The sequence below is a fragment of the Sinocyclocheilus grahami genome, unplaced genomic scaffold (genome assembly GCF_001515645.1).
Source record: "Sinocyclocheilus grahami isolate Dianchi unplaced genomic scaffold, SAMN03320097.WGS_v1.1 scaffold1351.1, whole genome shotgun sequence".
Taxonomy (NCBI): domain Eukaryota; kingdom Metazoa; phylum Chordata; class Actinopteri; order Cypriniformes; family Cyprinidae; genus Sinocyclocheilus; species Sinocyclocheilus grahami.
Genome location: NW_015506530.1, coordinates 110,030 through 124,209, shown reverse-complemented (window position 1 = coordinate 124,209; position 14,180 = coordinate 110,030). Strand labels below are relative to the sequence as shown.

Sequence of the window (14,180 nt, the reverse complement as noted above, 5' to 3'; positions counted from 1 at the left end):
TTCGTTCGTTCATTCGTTCGTTCGTTCGTTCGTTCGTTCGTTCATTCATTCATCTTATTTTTCAATTGGATAGATGGCTGGAACAAGAGTCCTTCAAATATTTAAAGGGATAGTACACCCAAATATAAAAATGCACGTCGCCATTTATTAAAACCTGTGTGCATTTATTTTTTCTGTGCAACATAGAATATATTTCGAAAAATGTCTTAGTTTGGAAGTCAATGGGAAAATGGTTTGGTTGTTTACCAACATTATTCAAATTACTGTGTGTGTGTGTGTGTGTGTGTGTGTTCATCAGAAGAAAATAAATCATATTTGTAACAACATGAGGGCAATTACAGTAAATGATGACTCAGTTTTTATTTTTGGCTGAAGTATTGGGATAGTTCACAAAAAAAAAAAAAAAAATTGAGACCATAAAACCCCCATATACAATTTTTTAAATATACACTATTTTTTTTTTTTGTTTGTTTTTAAGTTTTACATTTTAAACTGTAGTGTATCTTTACCTTATATAAAAATTATTACTTTATTTATTTTCTTTTTTTATTTATGAAGCAGCACAACTGTTTTCAACATTGATAATAATAAGAAAAGTTTATTGAGCCACAAATCAGCATATTATAATGATTTCTGAAGGATCACGTGACACTGAAGACTGGCTGCTGAAAATTTTGCTTTGCATCACAGGAATAAATTACATTTTAAAATATATTCAAATAGAAAATGGCTATTGTAAATTGTAATAATATTTCACAATATTACTGTATATTAAATAAGTGCAGCCTTGATTACCTTTAATTCATTCATTCATTCATACATTCGTTTATTCATTCATTCATTAATTTGTTTATTCATTCATTCATTCGTTCGTTCGTTCGTTCGTTCGTTCGTTCATTCATTCATCTTATTTTTCAATTGGATAGATGGCTGGAACAAGAGTCCTTCAAATATTTAAAGGGATAGTACACCCAAATATAAAAATGCACGTCGCCATTTATTAAAACCTGTGTGCATTTCTTTTTTCTGTGCAACATAGAATATATTTCGAAAAATGTCTTAGTTTGGAAGTCAATGGGAAAATGGTTTGGTTGTTTACCAACATTATTCAAATTACTGTGTGTGTGTGTGTGTGTGTGTTCATCAGAAGAAAATAAATCATATTTGTAACAACATGAGGGCAATTACAGTAAATGATGACTCAGTTTTTATTTTTGGCTGAAGTATTGGGATAGTTGAGGTGTTAACATATGACTTTTGGCATAGAGAAAGAGCTCTCGCTCTCTGGAGAGGGGGTACAAAAGGGAAACGATCCTGCAATTTTACATGCTTGGGAACATGTTCCAATTTCACTTTACCCTCCATCTAGGACTCTGCTTTTCACTGCCACCACACTTCAAACTGCTCTCCATAAAGACGGAGACAGACAGATACTTTAGAATATCTCCATCACCTTCATGCTGAACACTGTTAAAAGTGTTTCTGCTTCTCTGCCTGACAAAGGCCTCGCTCGCACTCTCTCACTCCTGTCCTCAGTCTTACAGCCACTTTCCTCCCTTTCCCCCAACTACTGTCTTTTTCCTGCAGTGCACACTTTTGCAGTAGACCTATACCCTTTCCTCCAACACATCTAAATATAACCAGCCTCACAAAGAGCTTTGGCTGATAATGAGTTATAATAAGAGTTGACGTGACAGATTATGAATAAAACTGATCTTGTTTATATATTTACCCACCACATTCCATAAGAGAAGTAACATTCTGAAAGAATGAGATTCTTAAACATAAATTATTAATCATACTACATCCGACTGAAACAAAACAGTATTGCAGTGAAAGTTGAAAAAGAGTTTATTAAATCCAAAGTGGACTTTAAAAGTTATTAGACAGCACAGATTCTGAATTTGATGACAAGTCATGTAGCAGCATATCTCTCTCTCTCTCTTTTAGAAAGTACTAAATTTGTCCTCCTCTAGTTTGTGGAAGATATCATTATTTTTTATGAGGGCAGATTCGCCTGGCCATGATGCAAAGACAATAAACTATAGCTGGATGTGTAAAACAACATCAGTTGCATTTATTATAATAATTCAATTTTGTTAATTACATTTTATTTGTTTTCAGATTTATTTCAAACAATAGATGAAAAGCAAATAATATAAAATTATAAATTTTGCCTTACTATCTGAAATAAAATGTATAAGTACTAAATTTACTAACAAAAAAACAAAAACAAATTAAAGCTAAATATAAATAAAGAAACCAAATAAAAATGCCACAAGGCACATACAATTAGAATGTAAACTACAATAAAAATGAAAACTGAAAATATAAAAAAATATATATCTTATTCAAAATATTAGTAAATATTATATAAGTATAATAACACTGAAGCACAAAAGGTCAAGAACCTGAACTCATTTGGGACTTCTTCCAACAAGAAAAAGATTAATAAACAAATAATAAATACTGCTTGTATTTCATGGCCATAACTGCAGGGAATAAACTATGTCTTATAAAACGTTTACATAACATCATCTCTTCTTCTTTTTATTCAACAAATAAACACAATTAAATCCTAATTTTAAACTCTGTGACTTTTGAGCCTGTATGACCCTTTTATTTCTCAGCTATTCCAATATCATGAGCCACTTTAACACATGTGTATATCTTTATTATGCGTGTAGGAGGGTGAATATAAAACAGAAGGTCAGCAAGATATTCCATAATTAAAACCATCCACCATTTAATGAAAAACCAATGACTTACCCAGCACTCCCAGCCTATAGTTCAGGGTCACCACGATTACATTTCCATAGCTGGCCAGAATGCTGCCGTCAATCATATTGCCTGTACCTTCCATGTAGGACCCACCATGGATGTACACCATAACAGGTCTCAGCCCATTCTCATCATGGATGTCTGCAGGTAGAAAAAAAAAAAAGATCTTAACATACCGTTAACATTTATATGTTTGTTGAATGACTAAACAACCTTTTTTTTCTCCAGCTGTTAGTGGCCTGACAAAAGCACTGGCAGTTTTTCTCAGTAAATGGACATCAATACAACTCATTAGGTTTTACTCTTTGACAATCAAATCCAATAGTAAAATCCCAAATGAGAAGATCAGACAAATATCCCAAATTAAATGGCCTCTTTATACCATTACCAAGGTGCATTTTCATTTAAACTAATCCTACCTCAGTGAGATTCACCTCAAGATGTGGCTCATGCACAGCGAAGTCCGTAATTGCTGCAGATGAGTTGGTTATTTGTGGGTCTCTCTTGTTCTGATTAAAGCCCCTGATTAGTACATGTGTAGGAGGCTGATTATAAAACAGGAGACATGAAGCCCTAGGATGAGGAAGTCTTTGATAGCCTTTTACAAATTGCAGGCAGGCTTACCAGACTATAGATTTTTCACATCAGATATCTGTGTCAGATACAGATGTGTCCCTTTGTTTAATCACAATAAAAACACACATTGAGAGTTTCTAGAGGAGCGCTCTTACTGCAGACACTAACAGCGAAGTCCATAATTGCTGCAGATGAGTTGGTTATTTGTGGGTCTCTCTTGTTCTGATTAAAGCCCCTGATTAGTACATGTGTAGGAGGCTGATTATAAAACAGGAGACATGAAGCCCTAGGATGAGGAAGTCTTTGATAGCCTTTTACAAATTGCAGGCAGGCTTACCAGACTATAGATTTTTCACATCAGATATCTGTGTCAGATACAGATGTGTCCCTTTGTTTAATCACAATAAAAACACACATTGAGAGTTTCTAGAGGAGCGCTCTTACTGCAGACACTAAACATTAACATCAATAAATGCATCATAAGGGAAGCTGTAAACAACTAGGCTATATTTACACTCACCGGCCACTTTATTAGGTACACATGTTCAACTGCTTGTTAACAAAACCTTCAAATCAGCCAATCACATTGCAGCAATTCAATACATTTAGGTATGTAGACATGGTGAAGACAATCTGCTGAAGTTCAAACCGAGCATCAGAATGGGGAAGAAAGGTGATTTAAATGACTTTGAACATGGCATAGTTGTTGATACCAGACATGCTGGTCTGAGTATTTCACAAACTGCTGATTTGCTGGGATCTCTAGGGTTTACAGAGAATGGTTCGAAAAAGAGAAAATATCCCGTGAGCGGCAGTTCTGTGAGCAGAAAATGCCTTGTCAGAGGAGAATGGCCAGACTGGTTCAAGCTGACAGAAAGACAGCAGCAACTCAAATAACCACTTGTTACAACTGAGGTATGCAGAAGAAGATCTCTGAAAGCACAACACGTTGAACCTTGAAGCTGATGGACTATAGCAGCAGAAGACCACAGCAGGTGCCACTCCTGTCAGCTAAGAACAGTAAACTGAGGCTACAACTTGTATGGGCTCACCAAAATTGGACAATAGAAAATTGGAAATAGTTGTCTGGTCTCGATTTCTGCTGCGACATTTAGATGATAGGGTCAGAATTTGGAGTAAAAACAACATGAAAACATGGATTCATCATGCCTTGTATCAATGGTTCAGGCTACTGCTGATGTGCTGGTGTTGGGAGATATTTTCTTGGCACACTTTGGGCCCCTTAGTACCTGTTGAGCATTGTTTAAATGCCACAGCCTACCTGAGTATTGTTGTTGACCATGTCTATGGTCAGACCATGATAATGTGCCATGTCACGAAGCTCAGATCATCTCAAACTGGTTTCTTGAAAATGACAATGAGTTCACTATACTCAAATGGCCACCACAGTCACTAGATCTCAATCCAGTACAGCACCTTTGGGATGTGGTGGACAGGGAGATTCACATCATGGATGTGCAGCCAACAAATCTGCAGCAATGTCAATATGGACCAAAATATCTGAGGAATGTTTCCAGCACCTTGTTGAATCTACACCATGAAGAAATAAGGCAGTTCTGAAGGCAAAAGGGGGTCCAACCTGGTACAAGCAAGGTGTATATATACATTCCCCAGAGGGAAGAAAGTAATACAGATTTGGAATGACATGAGGGTGAGCAAATGAAAACAGAATTTAAATTTTGGGGTAAACTATCCCTTTAAGATAATTTACTTTTTTAAAAGGTCACAGAAACACCTACCTAAGAACGACTTAAAACTGATTCAAATATTCCTCAAATAATAAAAAAATACTGGTTACAAGCAAGTCATAACTTTTATTTAATTATTTATTTAAAAACAATTTTTCAGGGTGAATAATCAGTGTGCATATTTAGTTAAGTGTGTTTTAATGCTCTGTGGTTTGCACTGTTATTCTTATTAGGGTAATGTATATACTAATATTTCATCAAACAGCTTCCTCAACCTGCTTACAACAGCTGATGGAATGAGAGCTAATGGCTTCAAAAAGGGGTTATGACATTCGGTGTGTGTGTGTGTCTGTTTGCATCCACCTCTGTAAACACACTCACTGCAAACGGCCTCCTCTCAGTGGGAGTGGTGTATCTGCATTAGAAACGCCCTTGTTGGCTTCTCAGACTGGAGTGGAGTCCAACAGTGGACGGCGTAAGATCCAGAGTAATTGGTATTCAGCCAAAGTCACCTCACTGTACTTTGATTAGTGGTTTCTGTTGCATATGGCTTCATTAACTGCATAGAGGTGGTGGGCAAACACGCAGACATACACACACACACACACACACACACACACACACAGCGTGGTCTGCTGCAGCGCTGGCACAATCCTACAGCGCCTGTGGGCAGGCGAGCAGAATTAAAGGCAAGTCTGTGTATCGTTCTCCCCCGCAAAGGAAAACAGAGAGATGGAGAGAGAGGGAAACAGAGCGAGAGAGAAAGAGAAAGAGAGGGAGAGCTGGAAAACAACCCGTCGTGACAAGTGATTAATCTCGGTCGGGTTCTGAGTGGGCGCCAGGCAGCGCACTAATGCGAGTGCATCTATTTTGCAGCTCTTTGCTGGTGTACAACTTTCAGCGTCGTAGCACCTTTACTGCGCTGGACCATCAGCAAGGCCAGAACATCCTGTCTAATACTCTGCCTCTCAACCAGGCAGACTAATAGCTGTGCAAGGGCTTCTCGTTTAGTGGAGATGTTACACAAGCATTGTGTTGATGTTTTACCCTTCAATACCAGTCTAGGATTACCTATCCTGACCCATTACTACCAACGCTGGCAAAACTTTCCACCCACGTAATTGGAAAGCTCTATTATGGAGAATCTTAACTGACAAACTTGACCCAGTAGAAGCAATTTAGGTACTAATTTCATGGGCTCTTTCCAAGAAAACAATTTAAATCATTCATCGCCACAGCTATTGGAAGGAGAACTATCCAGAAACACATTACAAGAATGGAGTGCTGCCATGAACTTGTTTAGAGTAGATGCCGATACACATCTTAGGGTTCTTCACAGCAAAACTCATAGATCAAGGAGACATTTTGGAGGGGCTGTTAGCAGAGAAGGCAGCACATCTATGCACATTCTACATCCCAGGTGTGTTGAAACTCAACTGGCATCAGAAAGCTGCGGAGTTGGCAAACATTTTGGCCTTTGGGATTGAGTTAGGGACTGCTCACCCAGAATGAGTTCTTACATGCAAAAACAGCTACTGCGGATGCACTGGAAAGGAACAAACATCTTGTTTTTAAAAGTGAACTTCATTTCAATCATTTCATTCATTAATGCATTTGGCAGAAGCTTTTATCAAAAGAAAAATTATTATTGGTCTTCATTTTATCAGTTCATGCACTCCCTGGTAATTTGAACCACTTTGAGTTACCAGCACTATAGTTTTGCTCTACAGTTTGAGCAACATTAACTTTTAACTTGCACATTCTTATGACAGATTGTACAAGATGTCTAATGACAAGTCGCATGAAGTCGTACAATCTGAACTGTATGACAATTTACAGCTTTTATAGAGTTGCTCCCTGCTACAAGCTTGGTTAAAGGGATAGTTCACCCTAAAATGAAAATGCTGTCATTGTTTACATGTCATTCTAAACCTAAGACTATTTTTAATATTCTCTAATTACTTTTGTCCATACAGTTGTTGTCATGAGTTTACATTCCACTTGCAGAATATGCAAAATGTTCATAATTTTCACAAATTAAGAGGGGTCATGAAAATTGCCTGTTATTTTTTTGTATTATTTAGTACTGTCTCGAATAAGCTATTTCACATAACAGATGTTTATATACGCACCACAAGACAAAATAATAACTGAATTTATAAAAATTACCCCATTCAAAAGTTTACATACCCTTAAATCTTAATCTGTGTGTCATTTCCTGGATGATCCACGACTGTGTTTATGTTTTGTAATAGTTGTTCATGAGTCCCTTGTTTCTCCTGAACAGTTCAACTGCCTGTTGTTCTTCTGAAAAACCCTCTAGCTCCTGCACATTCTTTGGTTTTCCAGCATCTTCTGCATATCTGAACCCTTTCCAACAGTGACTGTATGGATTTTGAGATCCATCTTTTCAAACTGAGGACAATTGAGGGACTCATACATAACAATTACAAAAGGTGAAAACGTGTACTGATGCTCAAGAAGGCAACACAATTCATTAATAGCTGGAGGGTGTAAACTTTTTGAATTGAATGATCAGGGTAAATTGTCCTTATTTGTCTTCTGGGAAACATGAATGTATTTATGTAGCTTCTGAAGTGCAGTACTAAATGTAAAAAAAATATGATCTTTAATCAAAATAAGAAAAATCATCATCCTGTTCAAAAGTTTACACTTAATGCATCATGTTGCCTTCTTGAGCATCAGTAAATGTTTTCACCTTTTGTAATTGTTATGTATGAGACCCTCAATTGTCCTCAGAGTGGAAAGATGGATCTCAAAATCATACAGTCTCTGCTGGAAAGCGGTCAAATATGCAGTAGATGCTGGAAAACCAAAGAATGTGCAGGAACTGGAGGATTTTTCAGAAGAACAGTGGGCAGTTGAACTGCTCAGGACAATCAAGGGACTCATGAACAACTATCACAAAACATAAAAACAGTCGTGGATCATCCAGGAAATGACACACAGTATTAAGATTTAAGTAAGTAAGTAAAGATTTTGTAAACTTTTGAATGGGGTATTTTTTATAAATTCAGTTATTATCTTGTCTTGTGGAGCATATATAAACATATGTTATGTGAAATAGCTTATTCAAGACAGTACTAAATAAACAATTTTCATGATCCCTAATATGTTGTGAAAATTTTTCATAGTCTTCAAGAGGTATGTAAACTTATGAGCACAACTGTATTCAGTTTATTTATTTATCCATTCCTGGTAGTAGTTGTGCTTAGAGTCTTCATTGTGTTGATGATACAATAAGTAATCAATCCTGATTGTTATTTACTGTTAAGGTGAACTTACTGAGCTGTTACCCAATGGCAAAAGGTGTGAGAGATCATCTGCCACTCTCTGACCAAAACTCGCAACATTAATTTGGTGTCACGTCAGAACCACTATACAACTAACTCATGAGACAGAGTTTGCAAGACACAACATGACTGCTAAAGACATCCTTCTACAGCATGTTTACATAGAAGAACAGCCCAGGCAGAGGCAAGAACGTTTCCTCCTGTGAACGGCCCTTTAGGCGTCCACTCTGAGCCCATCCTGGCAGTGCCAAGAGTTTCACTGCTTAGATGTTATAAAAGTTCCCTTTCTTGTTTTGTCCGTGGAACTGTGCTGTGACAATAATATGTAGGTAGAGAGAATGAGAGAACATGAAAGACAGAAATAAAATAAAAGGGAAAGATATAGAGAGAGCAAGACTGTCAGAGAGAAAGAGAGAAAAGGGAGGAAGGAACGAAAGGAGAGACTGAGTGGGGTGACTCCGCAGTGCACACACCCTGGACATTCATCATTTCCAGGACAGGCCGGGGAGGATAATATATTTCGTCATGTGCTGCACGGCATTGCACACATTACTCATCTTTATACAGGGCAAGAAGGAGAGAGAAAGAGCTACATTCTTCATTAGACTCAACAGTTCTTATTAAAGAAATAGTTCACCAAAAACATGAAAATTCTGTCATCATTTTCTCGTCCTCGTGTGATCCTTAACATGTATGACGTCTATGGAACACAGAAGGAGATATTTAGCAGAATGTACTGGCCACCATTTTCCACAAAGCTTCTACAGGGCTTCAAAATGGTCACAAAAGCACTGTAAAATATACTGTATCAGTATATATATATATATACTGTATATATATATATATAATACAGTAAAAAAAATGCTTTTGAAATAAGTCTCTTGTGCTTAACAAGGCTGCATTAATTTGATCAAAAATATAGTAAAAAGTGTATTGTGAAATTATTTTAACAATTAAAAAGAATACATTCTTATTTTCTATTAGAATACAGTATATTTAAAAATGTAATTTATTCATGTCCAGTCTTCAGTGTCACATTATTACAAAAAAATAATAATAATACAAAAATAAAAACGTTATGTTCCACTGAAGAAACAAAGTCATACAGGTTTTGAAAGATGAGAAAATAATTATCACATTTTCATTTGTGAATAATCTACTCCCAGAAGTGTTAGTAGGGAAGGATGGCTGTTAATGACCATGCAGTCTGTACAATGCTGAGCTGTTCAGTCAGTCTGTTCAGCTGTAACACAGAATTATAATACACAATACAGGGCAGGCACACCAGCGAAAACATAGCTGTAATATATAATTAAAGGCAATTGCATGCCAATTTTTGGCCTCATATCAAGCCGAAGTCAACTGTGGCTTCTGGACATGCACCGTATTTTATATTTGTGTACTGCTACTGGGTCTCAAATGAAAGCTTTCAACATCAACCTTTAATAAAACTGTTAAAGTAATGCCGTAGGCCCTTCATTCAGAGCCCATGTCAACCAATTAAGGCATGGTTGACAAGTGATATTCTTTCACTCGTTCATTTCCAAACTAAAGCTCTTTCTTTCTGTACAGGGTGAGTCTAAAGATTGTCATCCTTTTAAAGGGACTACAGACTGAAAAAAAACAGCTTTTTCTTTCATTTTTATGCATTTAAAGAGCCTTTCTGGGTGAGTTTTAAAGGTGGCAGGAAATTGCGGAGGCTGGTGCATTGCTGTAGGGTGATTTTTGCAGGGGAGTCTTATGGCATAGGTACAACCTCAAGGGAGCCAGGAAAAGTAATTCATCGCTACTGCAGATGTTCACACAGACAGAGAGCATTGATCCTGCCCTTCTGAAAACACCCTCTTTGTCTCTTCAGAACAAGAAGCGTTTGGTGGGGGTACTTACAGGACTCAACACTGTATCTTTTTAAAGCAGCTTGATTTAAAAATGCAGAGATTAACTAGGCATTTGTAAATGGTAATATGCCATATGGACAACTCAGTCCAAAGTCCAAGGCTATTCATTATAGATGATAGTATTATTACTATTATTATTATTATTATTATTACATATTTTCTTTTAATTACAAGTTCAATCTTTGGCACCTGATGACAAACATGACCACGCACAAATAATTGTCAGGTAGAAAACACCTTAAAATGTCTAGATAAAAATAAGCATCATTCATTTAAATAAATTAATGAATTAAAACAATATTAAGCTATATGGCACATAAGAAAATTATAGGCAAACTATAAATTACTTGAATTTTAAATTAATTGGATTTCATAGTCTTTCTGCTAAACCCAAAGAAAATGTTTAACATTTTATAAGGACATTTTACAAGGTATCTTTTTTTTCTACCCACAGTAAAAGTACAGTTAGGTGACCTTTTTTTTTTCAACACCATCACAACATTATATGCATATTTATTATTATTTAGGGAACACTATTCACTATTAACTAGTTGCTTATTAGTATGCATATTACTAGAACAATGGCTGTTTATTAGTACTTATTAGTATAGAACACATATTAATATTTTATTTTGCATGATAATATTGTAGATTCTTTAAAGGGATAGTTCACCCAAAAATGAATATTACTCCATGATTTACTCACCCTCAACCAATCTACTGAAGCGCCAATCTCTCATGAACGAGAGTACAACAGTTAGTGGAAGCTATGATTACGGCTTATAAAGTTTTAAATATGGATATTTGTCTTACACAAATGCATTGATTCACTTCAGAAGGCCTTTACTAACCCCCCTGGAGCCATTCACTGCCATTATAAAGCTCAGAAGAGCCAGGACATTTTTTTTTTATATAACTCCAAATGTATTCGTCTGAGAGAAGAAAGTCACCTATGAAGGCTTGAGGGTGAGTAAATCATGGGGTAATTTTCATTTTTGGGTGAACTATCTTTTTACTGTTAAAAACTATAAGAAACTAAGGTAACACTTTAGTTTAGGGTCAAATTCTCACTATTAACTAGCTGCTTATTAGCATGCATATTACTAGCATATTGGCTGTTTATTAGTATTTATAAATACATATTAATGCCTTATTCTGCATTACTATATTTTAGATCCCTTAATCCTACTTTACACCTAAACTTAGCAACTACCTTACTAACTATTATTAAGCAACTAATTAGTAGTTTATTGAGGCAAACTTCATAGTTATTTAATAGTGAGAATTGTTCCCCAAACTAAAGTGTGACCTAAACTAAATTTAGAAAGCAAAGTTATAGGGATTGTTCAGCCCAAAATGGAAATTCCACCATCATTTATTAACTCGTTCGTAACTCGTTTGTCGTTCCAAACCTGTATGACTTACTTTCTTTCTTCTTTTTCTGTTTTTTTTTTTGTCCATACAATGGAAGTCAATATTCTTCAAAATAGTTTGTATACATCAGATGAAAGAAAGATTTAGACTGACATGGGGGTGAGCGAACAATGACAATTTAGATTTTTGCGTGTTAACTAATTCTTGAAATTAACTATTGACGTTGAAAATTTTACCATTATGTGTTCACACAATAGCAGGTCGCAGAAGGAGTACTATCTATTTCAACAAAGTTTGTGAGCAATTGTATTCAGATTATTGCCCAAGCTGAACCTTGTAAAAGAACAAAAATAAAATCTCAAAAATGCTTCTTGTAGTATTTCCCCAGCTGGCTACAAACACATGTTTGCTCTCTTCCATATGACACAGGTATCAGAGGGCAATCAGAAAGTACAACATGTCTGGACAGCAGCAATCAATGATCACACACATCACTCAGAGATCATGACAGCTGACTCCTCGCCAGCCACAAAGCACAGTCAGATCCACTACAGCAATCTATCAAACGTGTCAAGAGAGACCACTAGATCCTGTACCCAATACAGATCAATTAAATGATCATATATGTATTACTGACCTGCTTCTATGTTGCTCTGAGACGTATACAGCATCCATCAACACAGCTCTACCCTTTCTCGGCACCTTATAATGCATTGTGTATTACAAAATACTACATGTCCAAGTGTAATTGGATGCAAAAGAGTAAGCCGTTAAAGTTACAGCAAAAATAGTTTCTTCAACACAGCATCTGAGAGGAGTTACAAATGAACAGATTTCCACTGTCAAAACAACACAGGTTAGTGCTCATGCTCCACCGGGCAATGAAGGAAAAACAATGGCAAAACTGAGAAAAAAAGGGAAACATGACTGTTTAATAATTTCTTTGAGGAGGAGAGAGGGAAAAAAAAACATGCAGACTTTCGTCAACCGTCTTTCACTTTGCAGCACTGGGAGAAGGTAATGTTTATGTGAGAACATGTGTTATTTTATGGATGTTCTTGTATTTCCTGCAGTCCTTCAACTCTGTGCTAGGAATCGCCAAAGAGGAAAGAGGTGTCAAAAAGATGTGCTTTATGATGGTGCACTTCGATGGCCAAAAAAGGTAAGAACTAAATTAAATAAATTTAAAGAATTCATTAAAGAAAAAAAAAAAAACTGGTTTCGCTTTCATGCAGGTTTCAGGCTGGAATCTCTACTTTTTGTTGTTTAAAAAATAGAAAAATAGATGGAAAAATACCTTTATTTTCGCCACCCTCATTATTGGTGAAATCATCGCCTTTGACTGTGCTGGCTCCTACTGTCAACAACAGGGGAAAAGTAAAGAGGATAAATGGGGGAACAGATTTTAAAACAGCAGCTTAAATATTAAATGAAAATCATTTCCAAAATGATTTATTTCAAGTTTGAAGAAAATCTGGTGAAAACAACTATTGTAACACAATGGGGATCAGTCATTACAGTTTGGAAATACAGTGGGGGAAAAAAGTATTTAGTCAGCCACCAATTGTGCAAGTTCTCCCACTTAAAAAGATGAGAGAGGCCTGTAATTTTCATCATAGGTATACCTCAACTATGAGAGACAAAATGAGAAAAAGAAATCCAGAAAATCACATTGTAGGATTTTTAAAGAATTTATTTGCAAATTATGGTGGAAAATAAGTATTTGGTCAATAACAAAATTTCATCTCAATACTTTGTTATATACCCTTTGTTGGCAATGACAGAGGTCAAACGTTTTCTGTAAGTCTTCACAAGGTTTTCACACACTGTTGCTGGTATTTTGGCCCATTCCTCCATGCAGATCTCCTCTAGAGCAGTAATGTTTTGGGGCTGTCGCTGGGCAACACGGATTTTCAACTCCCTCCAAAGATTTTCTATGGGGTTGAGATCTGGAGACTGGCTAGGCCACCCCAGGACCTTGAAATGCTTCTTACGAAGCCACTACTTCGGTATACCTATGATGAAAATTACAGGCCTCTCTCATCTTTTTAAGTGGGAGAACTTGCACAATTGGTGGCTGACTAAATACTTTTTTGCCCCACTGTATGTTTTTAAATTAATAAATATATTTTGTAGATAATTGCATTTTGGTGTGCAAATGAGGGGGAGAATAAAGTGACTAAAAAAATGTGCTTTTAGAAAATGCAAAATGAGCATCAGGATTTTGGTGTTTCTATAAATGACCTTGTTTCATTACATAAGCAGCACTGTGTGTTAATATTGGCTCACACTGAGAGATCATACAGGTTCCAATATTTCTTCAGTTAATAGAGGATTGTGGGATGTCAAGCTGTATAAACAAAAGCAAGTAGCATGTAAACCACAAGGGTGTGAACAACACACCCACCATGATGGGTCATAAGCACTACACAACAGGGATTATGAGTTTGGACTGTAAAAAAAAAAAAATATATATATATATATATATATATATATATATAATGTGTGTGTGTGTGTGTGTGTGTGTG

General features: G+C 36.2%; 1 protein-coding gene across 1 annotated transcript in view; it reads right to left on the bottom strand.

Annotated features, from left to right (window-relative positions):
* The window catches only part of LOC107569492 (neuroligin-4, X-linked-like), a 44,247-nt gene that overhangs the window by 1,088 nt on the left and 28,979 nt on the right, over window positions 1-14,180 (bottom strand). The window contains exon 3 of the mRNA XM_016255600.1: window positions 2,770-2,922. Within this exon, the coding sequence (XP_016111086.1) occupies window positions 2,770-2,922 (153 nt within the window). The remainder of the gene's footprint in view (window positions 1-2,769; window positions 2,923-14,180) is intronic.